At 44.5% G+C, this 15,956-nt stretch overlaps 1 protein-coding gene and 1 long non-coding RNA gene across 3 annotated transcripts in view; one reads left to right on the forward strand and one right to left on the reverse strand.

The window, feature by feature from the left end:
* The first annotated feature begins 843 nt into the window (after nucleotides 1-843).
* GASK1A (golgi associated kinase 1A) overlaps nucleotides 844-15,956 on the forward strand; it is a 59,487-nt gene continuing 44,374 nt past the window's right edge. For both annotated transcript variants that reach the window (XM_090046426.1, XM_090046427.1), the window contains exon 1: nucleotides 844-1,384. In XM_090046426.1, the coding sequence (XP_089902552.1) occupies nucleotides 1,382-1,384 (3 nt within the window). In that variant the 5' untranslated portion in view covers nucleotides 844-1,381. The remainder of the gene's footprint in view (nucleotides 1,385-15,956) is intronic.
* Nucleotides 4,410-15,956, reverse strand: part of LOC149864648 (uncharacterized) — a 51,161-nt gene continuing 39,614 nt past the window's right edge. Inside the window, exon 3 of the long non-coding RNA XR_016442209.1 lies at nucleotides 4,410-4,692. This is a non-coding gene — a long non-coding RNA (uncharacterized LOC149864648). The remainder of the gene's footprint in view (nucleotides 4,693-15,956) is intronic.

Consider the following 15,956-nt stretch of genomic DNA (forward strand, 5'->3'; position numbering starts at 1 on the left):
AGATGACAGCCTGTTGTTTGTGCCAATTTATTGGCTCCACAGTGGTGCTCAGTTGATATAGCCTGCACTGAATGGAATTTACCCTACAAAGAGGTCATCTGCACTAGCAATTGGTTTGCTGACAGTGATATGGAGGCTAGGTTCATTTCAATGTGCTGGGGTGGGAGGAGGAAAGGGCAGAGCGGTATATTAGGTTTTTCAACCTTACACGTCTCCAGTGTAATATAGGCAACACATCACCATATGGGAATACCTCTGCCTGTCAATAGGTTAATGCCAGTGATTACTACTGCTTAATGAAATAGTGGTTATAAAAGGCCTTGAGGTCCTGTGATGATGATAAAAGCTGTGATAATTGTTAGTCCAATGTTATTGTTTGTTACAAGCCTATATAAGAAATGTGGTTCAAATATCCTAGCATGTTTGAATATTTATGAAATAGCAAGACGTGACCCTCTGTTATGTGCCGATGGAAAAGAAAAATAATACTATAAAGACAATGAAAGGATTTCCTCTCAGACATCTTTGCATTTAGTTGAATTTTGCTTCTACTCATCCATGGCTGATCTCAAGGGTTAATACAATCCCATGGTGCATTTTCTATAGCCTATGCTGTAATTTGGGTTCTTGGAGAAGAGGAAGGTAGGGATTCATTTCTTTTAACTTTTCCTTACCTGTGTCTTGTGGCTGAATGCAGCCCTCTGTGTTTAAGCAGCAGCAAGCAGGGCTTTTATTGTGAAAAGAGCTGCTTCAAATGAACTGGCCTCCCCCTCCTTCTCTTTTCCCCTCCCCACAGGGAGGTGGGTCTGGGCTGCTGCACAGTTTGAAAACTAGCAGCTGAAGTTTGTCAGTCGTACACCATGGAAATGCACTAGCTGCTAGAGAGCCCTTAGGTCTGTAATGCCAGACTGTCCTCTTCACACTGTCCAGCACACTGCTCAGAACAGCTCCAGAGAGCGAAAAAGTAGCACACGCACACTGGACCCTCCTGTAGAGCTTGGCGACAAATTAGCAGCAAGGATTTATGAAAACTAAAACCCCTCTGGAATAAGGAACAGGAGGTACAGATTGCAAAAAGCCTAGGCTGAGCACAGCACAGTGGTTGGGGTAGTCACCCTGGAGTGACAACATCTGGTCGTAATTAAAAAAGGAGAAAAAGATGGAGTAAAGAGATGTGTTGATTAGGAGCTGAAGTTTTTTATGAGTCTCTTTTTCTGTAAGCTGGTGCCAAAGCCCTGCAAACTGATTATGCTGAAGAATTACAGGGTTTAGTATCTGGAAAGAAGGTCTACAGTGAGTGCGCAGGGTCTTCTGCTGGAGATGAACACAGCAAGCAGCTGAGAGAGAAGAGGAGGAGCCCCTCAGCCTGCATTGAAAAGCCATGGTATGATTTAATTGTTCTGTGGCAGGGCTTTTAGTACAGGGAGATATCTAGGATATTGGGAAGTGCTGTTCATGTAAAGTAGTGTTAGAATCTGACCAAGAGGGTAAATGACTTGTCCTGGATGATACGGAGGCAATAGTGATTAGAGGTGTTGAAACAGCTTGGCAAACATTTAGGCCAAATGGATATTAATCTACCTACAATTAAGCAAATGTAGACTGGACTACTCCCTTATAAGATTATGGATGAAAAGTCGAGAAGGGTCTGAGTACAATTTTCCAAATGGTAGTAGATGTGCTTCTTTGGTCAGCAGGGCTACATAATGACATGGGCATTCAAGTAGAGAAGTTTATTCATTTTTAAGTGAATAAAGAAATAAATTGTACAATCCCTATAACATTGCTATAGATTACCTGTGGTTGCTAAGTGAGGATAGTTAATGAGGATAGTGGAATGCTGCTACCACCTACATCAGTCCATACAAGCTAATGAAGAGTGTAGGAAAGGAAACGTAGAATGCCATTACAGAAGTTAGTAAAGTTCCTGACATTTTTCTTTCCAGGCTTTTCTTATGTCTATCTATGATCCTCATTTTATTTCTCCCATCCTGAAATGGTGTTTAAAAGGATGGCGATTGGAGTAAAGGGAGCTCTTTGCAGCTGCAGGTACAAGCCCTAGAAACATGTCAAAACAGTGAGTTTCTTTGGTGACACCTTTCTGATTGTTTTTGCACTCACAAAATATAGTTTTCATCACAATTTCCCAAAGAATAGGAATTTGGCTGTGAAAGAAGACAAAACGGAGTGTGTCACATTTTCAAAATAAAAACTTATTTTAGCAATAGTTTTGAAACTACACAAAGGCTGAGCTCTGGAGTACTTTGTGGCAAATATTTTGCCATGTGTTGCTAGTTCAAGCATGTGAGCCTGACTTACATGAACTAGCGCTAAGGTGAATCTAGATTTGTACTGCTCCTCCAGTAATGTGTTTCATGTTAAAAGTGAAATCAATGCTTCTGACAGGGCGTCTGTCCCTGTTAAATTTGTGAACTAGTGGACATTCCTGGCACACAGAATAGAATACATGTTAATTTTAAGACTATCCCTGGCCAGGGCATGGATTATGTCAACTACTACAAACTGGCCCCTTTCTCCTGTCATTGACACCATCATATATTTCAGTGTGTCCTCCCTGCACCCCAGGATGGTACTCATGTTAAGAATGCTTTTGGGATATCTGGCACTATCTAGCCCAGTGGTCTCCAAACTTTTTTGATTGCACACCCCTATCAGCAAAAAATTTTTGAGCATGCATATATATGTATATTTATTTATTTATTTATAAATTATATACATGTACTACTGTACTAATATATTATGTACATTATAAAACATAGATACAAATAGAAATTTAAAAAGGATGAGATAAAGATGAAATAATATTTTTTAAAATTTTTTTTATTTATTAACAGTATAAAAAACCTTTTTGCTCTCACTAAAAAAAACATTATTAGTAGTAATAATATTTTTTAGTGAGAGCAATGTGATTGAATATGCTTCATTCTTTTTGAAAATCTTGGTTTAACTTAGGGTGAGGTTCACTGTTAACGATAATGGATGTAAAACCATATTTCAAATAGTCTTCTTGATAATTTTGAATTTTTGGGGCTGACTTCTTGTCAGATCTGATTAGATCATCATTGTTTTTACCTTGTAATGTGGCTGATGAAGAGCTCGTACTAGGAGTAGGAGAAGTGTCCGCTCTGCCATTTTCTTGCTGTTCGCTTGTGCTCGCATTATTAGTATTATCTTCAATCCGCAGTTTCTTTGCAGGAATCTTTTTAAGCCACTTGTCCATTTGGTGAGGGTTAGTTTAGTTAAAACTAGATAATATAATTTGTAAATCCACTTAACTGGGCACACATAAACTGTAGTATGCCGCAAGACGGTGAAAGTGAACGAATGCTTCTTCCCTCAGGATATCTCACGTACCGTACGTGACATGTGACCGTCCAATATATGGACTGAGTGAGGGCGCCAGTGTCAATCTGTATATTAAATATTAGTAAAGCTTAATTTCTTTCTTATTTTTTTAGATAAAAAATAAATAAAAATACAAGTTCTAATATTTTCTTCGTGCACCCCAATGGATCGTCTTGCGCACCCCCTGGGCTCCATGCACCCCACTTTGGCGACCACTGATCTAGCCAATGAGAATAGAAACGTAATCAGTAGATTTGCAAGAGTTTCTTGGAGTGTAGGACCACTGAGCCTTGCATTCTTAAGGCATGAGACAAGGACTCCTAGCAAATGTGAAGCATTGAACATTTTTGCATTGACCTAAAATCATACTTTGAATAAACCCAGGAAGTTCCTGGTGCTGCTGCCTGGAACTAGTATGGTAGCGTTATTCACATAACTGAATGTTTTTAGGTAGTAGCCAGTGCAGTTGTGAATCCAAGTAGTTCTGTTATCCCAAGCACCCAAGAAGAGGAGATGCCCTTAGAGTCTGTTTTGGTGCACACGCCTGAGCGGGATCATGTTTGGCTGTGCCAGTTTATAGCTTACATGTTACAATGCTAATTAAATATAGTACCAATGGAAAGTGCTGCACTGGCAGCTCTGTAAATGTTGGATGACAAAAAGAAGTTCTTCATGTGTAACAGAGCAATGGATATCATTTTGTCCAGATATTTTTGCTATCAAGGTGCACCCAGAGCTGTTTTGCTGAACAGTTAAAGGGTGAGTCATGCACAAGTTAGCACTTGAAAACCCCTTGGTTCCTAACAGCAGCTATTCAACAGTGCTGGTGGTATGTGAATATGAAACTAGTGCTGCTTCCGTGGAGAAACACGCCGTGTTCCTTTCTGTGTGACCTCACACCTGGAACCTTGTTCATTTTAGTTTGGATACAGCAATTTCCCATCTGGCTCATTCATGAGTGAAGGCTTCATTTTTCACTCACTTGCAGTCATGAGTTTATCAGTTGATTTAATTGATTTTGATTGTAACTTTAATTTGGCCATTGCATTGTTGAGTGTGTCAGGTTAGTAAAAATTATAGTAGTTAATTCTAATTAGGATTTTAGTTACTGGTATTTTTAATTTTCTTGTTTATAAATGCAGAGTAAACCCCATAATGAAGGGTATTTATATTTTTTACATCAAAGTTGCAACTCTTAGACAGTCAGAGAAAAACCATGTGAGATGCTCGTGAGCTTCTTAGCTCTGACTCCAATTGTTTATCTTTGCATACACTTGCATATGTGTAAAGGGCAGCGCTAAGGGGGTGTTTGTAGGCCGGGATTACCTGGAAAACAAAGAATTCTAGTTTTACTTTTAATCAGAGGGCATTTTCCATGTCATCTGGTTAGATCAGGACCAATCAAAACTCTTCCAGGATCTTGTACAGTACAATGTGTTAGGGCTGTGTGAAACAGCACCGTTTCGTTTTGACTTCTGTTTTGCCATTTCAACGGGACAGTGTTTTGTTTTGAGTTTTGTTTCCTTTCGAAAGCATTGTTCTATTTCGTGTCGTCAAAACTGTTTCAGTGTTTTGCCCGTAGGCTATACTGGGGAAACACAAAACTGCCTATAACTTTGTCATTTTTTCGAAGATTTGGATGAAAACAGCAAGAATGGTAGACCTTTCTGAGGGCATGACGCCTGACAGGTTTCAAGGAGATAGGTTCAGGGGTTTCTGGGAAACTGGACCTCAAGCTGCTGACAAGCAAAACTCATGACATGTGCGACTGTATATGTGTGTTAAGGCGCGCTCTCACTGGCGCTGGGGCCTCTACATGACACGGTAGTGTGCCCCAGTGAGGCCTCCTCCTCTCCTACAGCCTCAGCTCAGTCCACCACTTTAAATGACAACAGGTAATACCTTGGTAAGCAGCACAGTAGCACCAGCAGCATCTCAGGCAGCCAAACAGTCACAGTCAATATCAGACCAGTCCTTCCCCCCTCTTCTGCCTCCCTCTTCTTACTTTCTGTTTCCCTGCAGGCAAGCCCAGGTTCGTGTTTGGACCCCAACTTCATTTTTTTTTTTCCTATTTATGCCAAGACAAGCAACTAGCTCTATTCCTGAGACCAGGTAGTCTTCAGGAAGGGTGAGGCTGGGGCTGGACGTGGAGGAAAAAGTCAGAGTTGGCAATCTACAGGCAGGTAGAAACTGTACTCACAGGGCCTGTGTGTGCTGATTCACAGGCCTTCTGGAGAGAAGTAGACATGGGAGCAAAGCTGTCTGTGGAACTTGCACTTATTTAGGTTGAGATGAATTCAACAGAAACCTGGATCCAAAAGGCAATGAGCCTGATGTTCTCCTCTGCTCATGTGAATGGTTGGGAAGGAGATAAGATCTGGAACAGCTGAAGCATGGACCTGTAGTATGCTCTACCCTCCTCCTAAGCCTGCACAAGTGCCATTGCCCAAGGCTGTGTGTTCCAGGCTTTATAATTCAAAGGGGATAAAGAAGGGACGTATTGCCTTCAGAACTGCCTGGAAGCCCAAAGGAACATCTGCTTGAGATGAAAGCCTGCTTCAAACAGTGTTAACTCCTCTGAAACGGGGGCCCTAAATGGAAGCAGCAGGTTTTAAAAAACACTGCTTCAATTTAGGGCTGATTAAACCCTCGTATTGTGCACACACCCCACTGACTTACTTGTCTCTCTGGTGGGGAGGATGAGCTGTCGGTGGGTGGAGCCGTCCCTGGGCTGCAAGGAGGTGGGGGGGGCTGGCGCTTCTCTCCATGGCAGTGGTGGGTGGTCTCCTCTCCAGGAGACACCCACCCGCAGGCACCCAGCTCAGTCGGTCCTGGGAAGCACTGCAGCTGTGGGAGGAAGCACCAGGCCCCCGTGCAGCTCAGGCAAGAAGGCTCCAGGGGGCAAGTGGGGGAAAGATCAGGCTCACCACTCTTCTTGGGCGGAGCTGCTTTCCCGGGCTGCTGCCAGGCTGCCTGCAGGGCTTCCTGCAGAGCCACGGAGCTGCACGGAGCCCAGTGCTTCGCTCTGCGGCTGTAGGGGCAGCAAACTAAAACTTCTCAAAGGAGTTGTAGTTTGTTGCACCCCCAAGTCATTTAAGGCGCATTATGCCACTGAATTTCCGACAGCGGCTGGAATTAATGCACAAGATGCTGCCGAGGTATGCAAACAGCAACACCATTAAAGTGGTGCGAAAGCATTTAGCCTGCTTTAAAGTGTCATGCACACAGGCCTCTCATTTTGTCTACATATGACAGGGGGGCGTTTTCATAGGTGAGAGGTCAGATGCCCTCTGTGGGAGACGGCACACCGTGACTTTGTGCCTTTTCTCACAGAGCCCCAGGAACTGCTGATGCAGAACGGGTAAGCAGACCGTTAGTCCCTTTGAGGTGCATACCAGTCTATGGGTAATTCTGTAATTTTGTATGAAGACTGGAGGAGGGCTGAACTCCATCCTGATCCCACCCATCTGAGCTCATGAAGCATGGTTATCCCCAAATCAATTCTATTACATTATAAAAGTTAGTATTGATCATAACACTTTATTCAGCTACTTTTAAAATGTAGCCCCTGCATGTGGCACTCTCCTGGGGCAGTGAATTCCACAAGCTGACTTTGATACACGTTACAGAAATAGTGCCTGTCTTTTGCTTTCAGATTTACCAGCCGTTAATTTCAAGTGACACTAATGGTCTGTCATTATGAGGCAGTGTGAATGGAAGGGACTAATCAGAAGTTATCAATACCCTGGTATTAGCTTGTCTCCTTTCTAAATTAAATAATCCCAGTTTGTCTGCAGCAATTTTGCTTTCCTCTGCAGAGCTTTGTGTGTGATTGGGTTTGAGTGCACTAGGGACTCAGGAGGCAGGAAAGTCCAAGTAGTGGGCAGAATATTTTTCTTCAGACTAGGTGATGCAAGCTAAAGAAGTAGATACCCTTCCCACATCCCAGGCAGATCATGTGGAATCAATTCTGTCTGCTTTCAATACAGCTCCCTGTGATCAAGGGCCTGCAATATTAATTCCCTCCTTTTTCATCTGGGGCACTTCGGAATTCCATGAATGCATTTTCCTGCTCTCCAGGAAAAAAAGAAGATTGAAACAATTTTGGAAACCAGCTTGTGTGATCTCTGCTGAAATGCGTTCAAGGGAATCTGATGCTGTCCCTAGTGGGTGAGAAGTATGTTAAATTAGCATACTGCAAAACCTTCTCGGAAATTGAATAATTGCTCTCATTTTCTTGTGTTAATCCTTTGGTTGAAAGCTAAAATGGAAAATAAGCTGATCAAAACAAGAATAACCACAATTAAATAAATACTGTCCCCCTCAGCCACTGCCTCCCTGGATCAGGTGCCAAAATGTTAAGTGATTCTTAGCATTTATTCAGACATTCATCACTGGGACTGGTAATCCCGTCAGAAGGAAAAAATAATAAAATGGGATTTGGTTTTATGTAGTGCCTTTCATACTCTGTGCATCCCAGAGTGCTTTACTAAGCCAAGGCAGTGGGTTTCTGCTACTTTCAGTCCTGTGAGCTGTTTGAGCCAGAGTAGTGAGCAGCAATGCAACACAAAGCTGTCTCACTTAGGCCAGGTACACACATTACACTTTTACCTGTATAACTCATTGGAAGCTGATCTATACTCATAACAAAACAGAAGTTCAATGCACAAAACTAGTTTATACCCATAACAGAATAGAAGTCTGACACATATAGACTGATTTAAAAATGGCAGAACCCAGTCTAAGATTTGCTGTCCCCACCCCCGGGCAAATGTACAGGTCACAAACAGAAATGACAATTTTCTCCTAATCTGGCCTCTGAAAGCACTCCACAGCTGTGATGAAACAAGTGCACAGTTGAAAAGCACTTTAAAAGGGCCTTATCCCACAAAAATCTGACTCCTTCCCCCTCATTGCATGCGGGTTCTGATGGAGACATTTCAAAACAGAGCATGTTCAGTAACTTCTGTCTGCGCTGCCTCCCAGCCTGTCACTGTTTTCAGAACGGGAGGGGGGAAAGGGAACGGAGGGTGTTCTTTCTGGGAGTTTTCTAGCCTGTGCTGGAGGGTGGGATGGATGGATTGGAGCTCCCCTCCGTGAGGTGGAGGAGATCCAACCCACCTGCTCCACCCTCCTAAACTTGCTGGGGAACCCCTAGAAGGTCCCTTTGCTCCCCTTCCCATTCTGAAAACAGTATGAGCTCAGGAGGGCCATTGCTAGGGGAAACTGGCTGCAGGCTCCCAGCCAGCAGCTAAATTCCCCTTCCCCCCAGAACAACAGTGAACTTCTGTTTGGTCTGTAGGATCATTGAAGACTTCCTGCAATGCATTCTTACTTGTAGCGGGGAGCTGCACTTCTGTCTGCACCCTGTGTGTTCTGTTTGCTACCTATCTAAACTATGCAGGTTACAGAAAAATCACATAACTTATATTAATTTGGGCTTTTTTAATGTCTGTACCTAGCCTTAGAATGCAGAATAAATGTTTGTGGGCCAAAGACAAAGGCACAAGGGGGAGAGTCTGTTCAGAATGAGGAAAACTGAGAGCAAGGCTACCTTTCTTTGGGTCCAAATTCCATTTAGCCAGTTACTATCTCAGGTTTGGAGATGTTGCTTTTGTCCCCTCTGAAAGGGTTGGTCTTGTGAGAAGAATTGGAAGGATGCTCCCTAGAACAGTTTGAGATGAACAAGCAGGGAAATAGACATTTGAGCCCAGACTAACGGGAAAGTTTGTGCTTCTTCACAAAAGCAAAACACAGGATATTCCCTTGCACAAAGAGAATATGGTTGAAAATGCATGGGATGGATGCTGCACAAAGGAAAGGAGCATCTGTTTCTTTGGAGAAGAGCTCTGTTGTTGTATCGTCATCTGGACAGATGTAGAGGCTGATCTGAGAACATCTTGAGATAAGGACAAAAACACAGAAAAGGGAAAAAATGAGACCACTCAGAGACTTGCAGAGCAGAAACAAAGAAGCGGAACCTGAATAATATTGGATGTGATTTGAGTGACAAATCAGTTTGGCATGCTCCTATCCTGTATCACACTGCAGCCTTATAAGATATCAGTGTAAGAAATGGTCACAAACTCACTAATTAAGCTTTATGCCATCTCTGAGTACCAATTCAATTCTGTTCTCCTGCTTAATCTGCTGCTCTGCTTTCTGCTCCCTGCACTCAGGGATTTTTGCATCCTTGTTCTTGTGCATAATTTGTGTGGTCAATAAAGCCCCATATGGTTTGGGTCCTAGTTATAGGAAAGACTAGCTCACTCTTTACTGCCTTTGAGGTTTTATGGCTACTGAAATGAGCTGAGGCACTTGCTCACATTAACAGCCCTAGTTTGAACAGATGTTCTCAGTGAGGTCCCATTTTATGCTGAAATGTACCCCTCTCCCAGTCTCCATGAGGTAGACCACAGCCAGGATTTGCTGCTTTTCAGGGCATCTTGCCACAAGATACATCTTTCTCTCCATGCTTTTCCTCCAAGAAGAAGGCCCTCTAGCAGTGATTTAGGGTTGCAGGAGAGGCAAAACATCCTTCCAGGATTTCTTTGACTTATTCAGGTGCTTTTAACCTTTGTGCAGGACCCAGAGCATTGGTGCAGCACTTTATAAATGTGAATAAATAGATAAGCTGTCTTTGCCTGGCATGTAATCTAATCTGTATTTTATACTGGTTAAGAAACCAATACATCTAAAGGGTTGCATATCCGTTTTGAAAATCCCTCAACAGGCAAAACAATTGTCATCACAAGCATGGATCACATGCTCCATTTTTTTTTGTTCATTACCAGCTAATGATATTCCTAGGGAAGTGCCAGCCAGTCTGGGTTGCTGGAAGGGCACAAGCAAACTGCCTGCAAGGGTTCTGATTACAGATGTCATTCTGGCGGAGTGGGTGTTTGCTTATAACAGTGCCCACCCTAAGAAGAAAACAAAACTAGCCCACAAGTGAACAGCCACAACCTTGCCATCTTTAACTCCTCTATCACAAGGATATTCAGTCTTTGTAAATGGGTCAGCATGGGTTCCTGGCTGTGTCCTGCTCAACCCCACTAATTCACAGGAGTCTTACCTGTATGATACTGTGGCCATCAATGAAAATGCATGCAGAACTCTGTTTTTTCATATCCAAAATGACCAGTCTGTGCCCTCTGTTCCATTAGTTATCACTGGTCATAAGGTTGGGGTTTATTGCTTACTTCATGTCTCTAAAGGGTAATGTAACCACATGGACATGTCTGATTGTGTCCAGCAGACAACTGTTTTGCATATATACACAAACCAGTACCTTTTAGCACCAGTTTATAACAAGCCTGGCTGGACTAGATCAGGAAGAAGAAGAAGATTCATGAGATGGTTCTTAATTTTGGTTTCTCTTCTGATGATGTAGTCTAATGCTGCTACACTTGAGCAAAGACTTCTGGGTCTTAGAAAGTGCTTGTACACATGATTAGGGTTTAATTCCCAAGGTTTTAATCTATGTCCCCTAAACTGAAAAGGTTAAAAGGTTAAAACCCCAAGGACTAAACCGTTTAAATTTTTCCATCCTGTTATAGCAAGGGACCCGCTCCTTTTTTTTCTGTCAGAGCCATAACCTGCCTGCAACTGGGAGGTGAGCTGCAGGTGGATCGAGCAGCCCCTGAGTTGCAGGGGGCCCTGGTCTTTCCTTCTATGGCAGCAGCACCCCCTGCTGGGTGAGTTGCTAGTGGGCTGGGTGCTGCCCCAGTTCGGGGTTGGGGAAGAGTTGGATCAGGCCAGCTGTTGCCTCCAAGCTGTGGCAGCATCTAGCCTGCTAGCAACCCACCTGGGCAGTCCTGGGGGGCACTGCCACCATGGAGGGAAGGACCAGGGCCTCCTGCAGATCAGGTGTTGCTTGACCTACTGGTAGGTCACTGCCACCCACTCCCTCCCTCTGGCAGCAGGCAAGCTCTGTCAGGGGGAAAAAAGAATCAGGCCCCTTGCCACTTCTGCTTTCAGCAGCCATCTGCTGAAGGCAGAAGCAGCAAGCGGTCCAATCCTTTTTTTGGCAGAGCCTGCCTGCCTCTCCCACAGTCGGGAGCAAGCTGCCAGTAAGCCAAGCAGCCCCTGAACTGTGGGGGGCTCTGGTCCTTCCCTCTACAGTAGCACCACCCCCTCAGGCCACCCAGGTGGGCTGCTAGTGCCCCCAGCTTGGAGGTAGCCCCCAGCCCAATTCAACTTTTCCCTGACCCCGAGCTGGGGCAGCACCCAGCCTGCTAGCAGCCCACCTGGGTGGTCTAAGGGGGTGCTGCCACTGCAGAGAGAAGGACTGAGACCCCCACAGCTCAAGGGCTACTTGGCTTCCTGGCAGCTCTCCCCCCCAGCCATAGGAGAGGTGGGCAAACTCCACCAAAAAAAACAAAAAAAAAAAAAGAAAAGAAAAAAGATCCTCACCGCTTCTGCCTTCTCCAGGCTCCTGTGGCCAGCAGGATGCCTAGGGCTGCCTGGGAGTGGGCTGGCTTGCCCCTGGGGCAGTGTGGGAAGGCAGCAGAAGCGGGGCTGGGTTTGCTAGTGGCTGCAGAAGGTGGCAGGGGTGGTGCACGGGGTACTGCACCATCTCTTTTTAGAGGCAGGCTCAGGAAAGCATTGGATTGGGCACCCACAGGCTGGAGCAGCACCCGGCCAACTAGTAGCCCACCCGGGCTTCCAGCACCCTGTGCACCATCCCTGCCACCTTCTGCTGCGGCCAGTAAACCCAGTCATCTTCCCACTGCCTTTCCATGCTGCCCCAGGGGCAAGCTAGCCCATTTCCAGGTGGCCCCAGGCATCCTGTCAGCTGTAGGAGCCTGCTGAAGGCATAAGTGGTGAGGGGCCTGATCCTTTCTTGCGGAGCCTGCCCACCTCTCGTGGCCAGAGGGCAAGCTGACAGCTACATCATTGCAATTTGCGACATTACAAATCAGGGGCGATGTATAAGAGGTGCACGCGGGTGCATGTGCACCCCCATAAGCGTGGCAGTGCACCCCCTGCAAAAAAGCGCTGCCAACAATATCAGTGACCCCTGTGGGCAGTCACCACTCACCACCCCGCTGCCAGCACCATCTGCAGGTGGTCCCTGATTGCCCCTGGCTGCCGCTGCTGGTGGTGCCTGCAGGTGGTCGCTGACCTGTGGTCGCCGTTCGCCTCCCTTACCCCCTGCCACTGACAGTGCTGGTGGCATCTGTGGGAGCTCCCCACTCCCCGTTGCTGGGTTTCCACTGGTGGCGGTGCAGCTGTGCCCCTCCAGCTGCCGGAGGCATGCACCGTTCATGTTGCAAATTAAACTACATCTGGATGAAGTTTAGTTTTCAATGATGCAGTCATTTAAACCCCGCCTACATCTTGCACGTGTACACTGTGACACCATTAAGCCACACAAAATGTACACGTGATGAAGATGTCACTTTAATGGTGTTATGTGTACAAGCACCCAGAATGTCTTGCTCTCTTTCCCCTCATCTAGTGTTCATGCTTTCCAGTGATTTTTGGCATGAAGAATTTGCTGCAACATTTTACTTAATTTTAAGAGAAATGAAGAATCTTACTGTAAAACTGAAAGCAAAACTAAACTCCAGAGCCAACATAAAGACCCAGACCCTGCATTTGGGAAGGAGAGGGATGGGGGCATCTTAAGGGTATAAATGTCAAAGAGGTAGGTAGTGCGAGAGAATATTTATTTTAGTATGTGATGTATGTTGACTGCTGAGATGAAATTTGTGGGTTTTTTAAAGCAACAGTGTGCATAGCATCTGGATGAAAAGTGCCCTTTCCATGAATCACAAGCTTGAATATTAACTCCCTGTGGGTTGACAGATTTATAGAGCAGGGATGAGGAGAATCGAGGAGAATTATGAGTCCTTTATTTTTCCAGGCCAAAGTCACACCATTTATACTGTTACAGACACAGTTTTGAGGCACCATCTCTGAATACTGTAAGACTAATGTTTTGCTGTCGATGCCTGTTTACCTACATGATACTGCAATGAAAATATGTCATAAGTAATATTTTCCAAGAAACATATCTAGGTATTTATCGCCTATTTTTCACTCCCATTTTCAAACCCCATAGCTTTCCACAAACTTGGGATCAGGCTGTGATGTTTCATAATAGTACGGAAATAACAGAGCTACTCTGACAACGCCGTTTAAAAGTGTGTTGACTCAGTTGGAATCTATAAATAACCTAATTGTTACCATCTGCAAGAAAAAGGTATCTTTTGTGCAGATTTCTACTGATCTGTCTGCAGTATGGTCCAGATGTCCATACTTAACTTAAGGCACATTCCTAAATCCCTTTGATTTCAATGAAATGTAACCACTACTTAAATCTTTTGAACTTGAAGAGACTACTGACTCTAGGGCCTATTATGATAGTAAAACGTCTACCTACCATCTTGAGCCCTTGTTCTTTCCAGATAGTGAGTTGTTTGTGAAATTCTTCACACACAAGGCAAGTGTGTAAATGGTTTGCTGGGACAAGAATGGAGCCTTCTTAACCCATTTTTAGCAAATAAGCAAGCAGACTTCAATTCCAAGTTTTTCATTGTCCAGCTATATTTTATGTATTTCAGTCTCTGGATTGCTCACAAACTATTTGTTCATATTCAAGCCATAATGAAACCCCACCATACAATTTTGATGACATAAACACACCACTTGTGGCTACCTTGTTTGGCTTATAATGTAATCAGGACCAATCAATGTAATGACAGCCTGATTATTACGTACAACTGCTGGAATTTGCATGCTTACATAAAGCAATTTTTCTTAACTTTGGCAGATCTGTTTTAAAATTTATTCAAAAACAAAGTAAGGAACGTGCAAGGCAGTACACAGCTCAAAACTGAGCAACAGTGTACCTCATATGTGAGGAGCATCCTGGAAAACAGAAGTATTTTAGGTCCTGACTGTGAGGAAGAGAGGAGATGAACATGAGAATTGTAACTCATCATTTAGAGAAACAGGTTGAGCGGAAATAGGATCTGAAATCAAGAGCAGTCAATTAATCTAGATCAGCAGCAGTTCTTAACCTTTTAGATTCAAGGCACCACCTCAGAAAATGCCAGCTCTTAGCTTTCACTTGTTCTTTAACTACAAAATAAGAATAGAGCAATTCTCCTGTTGCAAAAACTGAAAAAGACCACAACAGGTCATAATGGTTGTGACACTATATCAAATCACTGGGTCTATCTTGTGAATTGTATATAAGTGTTTGCATACCTTGCATTGTGCAGCACACTACATCATCCTTAAAAGGATCATACAGCGCCCCAGTGTGTTGCAGTATCCTGGTGAAGCATCATTGGTTTAGATCAATAGGGTCAGAATTTGACTTTTCTTTGATCTCTTCTTTCTTATATGATTTTATAAAATTTATGGATTTTTGTGTGCGTGTTGAAATCAGCCCCTCCCCCATCAAATTCTTCTCATTTGGTTAATAAAGGTGTTTAAGTACATGCTTAAGTGCCTATAGAAGCCAAAGGGATTTTAGTATACTGTACAGTTAACTTTGAGCATATGCCTATATGCTTACTACCTAAGCAGTTAAGCAGACCTGGATAGGTTAGAGAAGTGGGCAGATCTGAACAGGATGCGGTTCAACAAGGACAAGTGCAGAGTGCTGCACCTGGGGAGAGGGAACCAGCATTATGGTTATAGGTTAGGGGCTGACCCTCTCGGCAGCACAGAGGCAGAGAGGGATCTTGAAGTCAGGATTGACTCCAGGATGAATATGCGTTGCCGATGCGATGAAGCAGAGCCAACCACACCCTTTCCTGCATCAACAGGGGCATCACTAACAGGTCCAGACAGGTCTTGCTCCCCTTCTATGCGGCGCTGGTCAGGCCGCAGCTGGAGTACTGGGTCCAGTTCTGGGCGCTGCACTTCAAGAGGGACGTGGAGAACCTGGAGAGGGTCCAGAGGAGGCCACTCGTATGGTTGGGGGCCTCTGTGGCCAGCCCTATGAAGAGAGGCTGAGGGATCTGAATCTCTTCAGTCTCCGCAAGAGGAGACTGAGGGGGGATCTTGTGGCTGCCTACAACCTTATCAGGGGCCACCAGCAGGGACTCGGGAAAAGTCTGTTCACCAGGTCCCCCTTGGAGTCACCAGGAACAATGGCCACAAGCTGAGGGAGGATAGGTTTAGGTTAGATATTAGGAAGAACTACTTCACTGTAAGGGTGGCCAGAGCCTGGAATAGGCTTCTCAGAGAGGTGGTGCTCTCACCTTCCCTGGAGATCTTCAAGAGGAGACTGGATAGGCACTTGGCTGAGGTCTTATGACCCCTGCCACCCCAGTGCTCCTTCCTGCCCATGGCAGGGGGTCAGACTAGATGATCTGTCTAGGTCCCTTCCAAATCATTGATTCTATGATACCTCACTATCACCATCATGAGCTGTAAAGTTCAACATTTATTCTTATGCTGTACCTGAAATTTTGCTTAATAATAATGTAAAGCTCATTTATCTAGGATCTTGTTGTTAAAACCAGTAGTATATAAGCTACTTCCTAGAAACAGGAGCCTTGCAAATTGACTGAAACAAAGTGATGGTCATTTGAAAGCTGCACAATGGGTCACTTAATGTTGCTGTC

The sequence above is a fragment of the Crocodylus siamensis genome, chromosome 5 (assembly GCF_052110815.1).
Source record: "Crocodylus siamensis isolate JL-2025a chromosome 5, ASM5211081v1, whole genome shotgun sequence".
NCBI classification, from domain to species: Eukaryota; Metazoa; Chordata; order Crocodylia; family Crocodylidae; genus Crocodylus; species Crocodylus siamensis.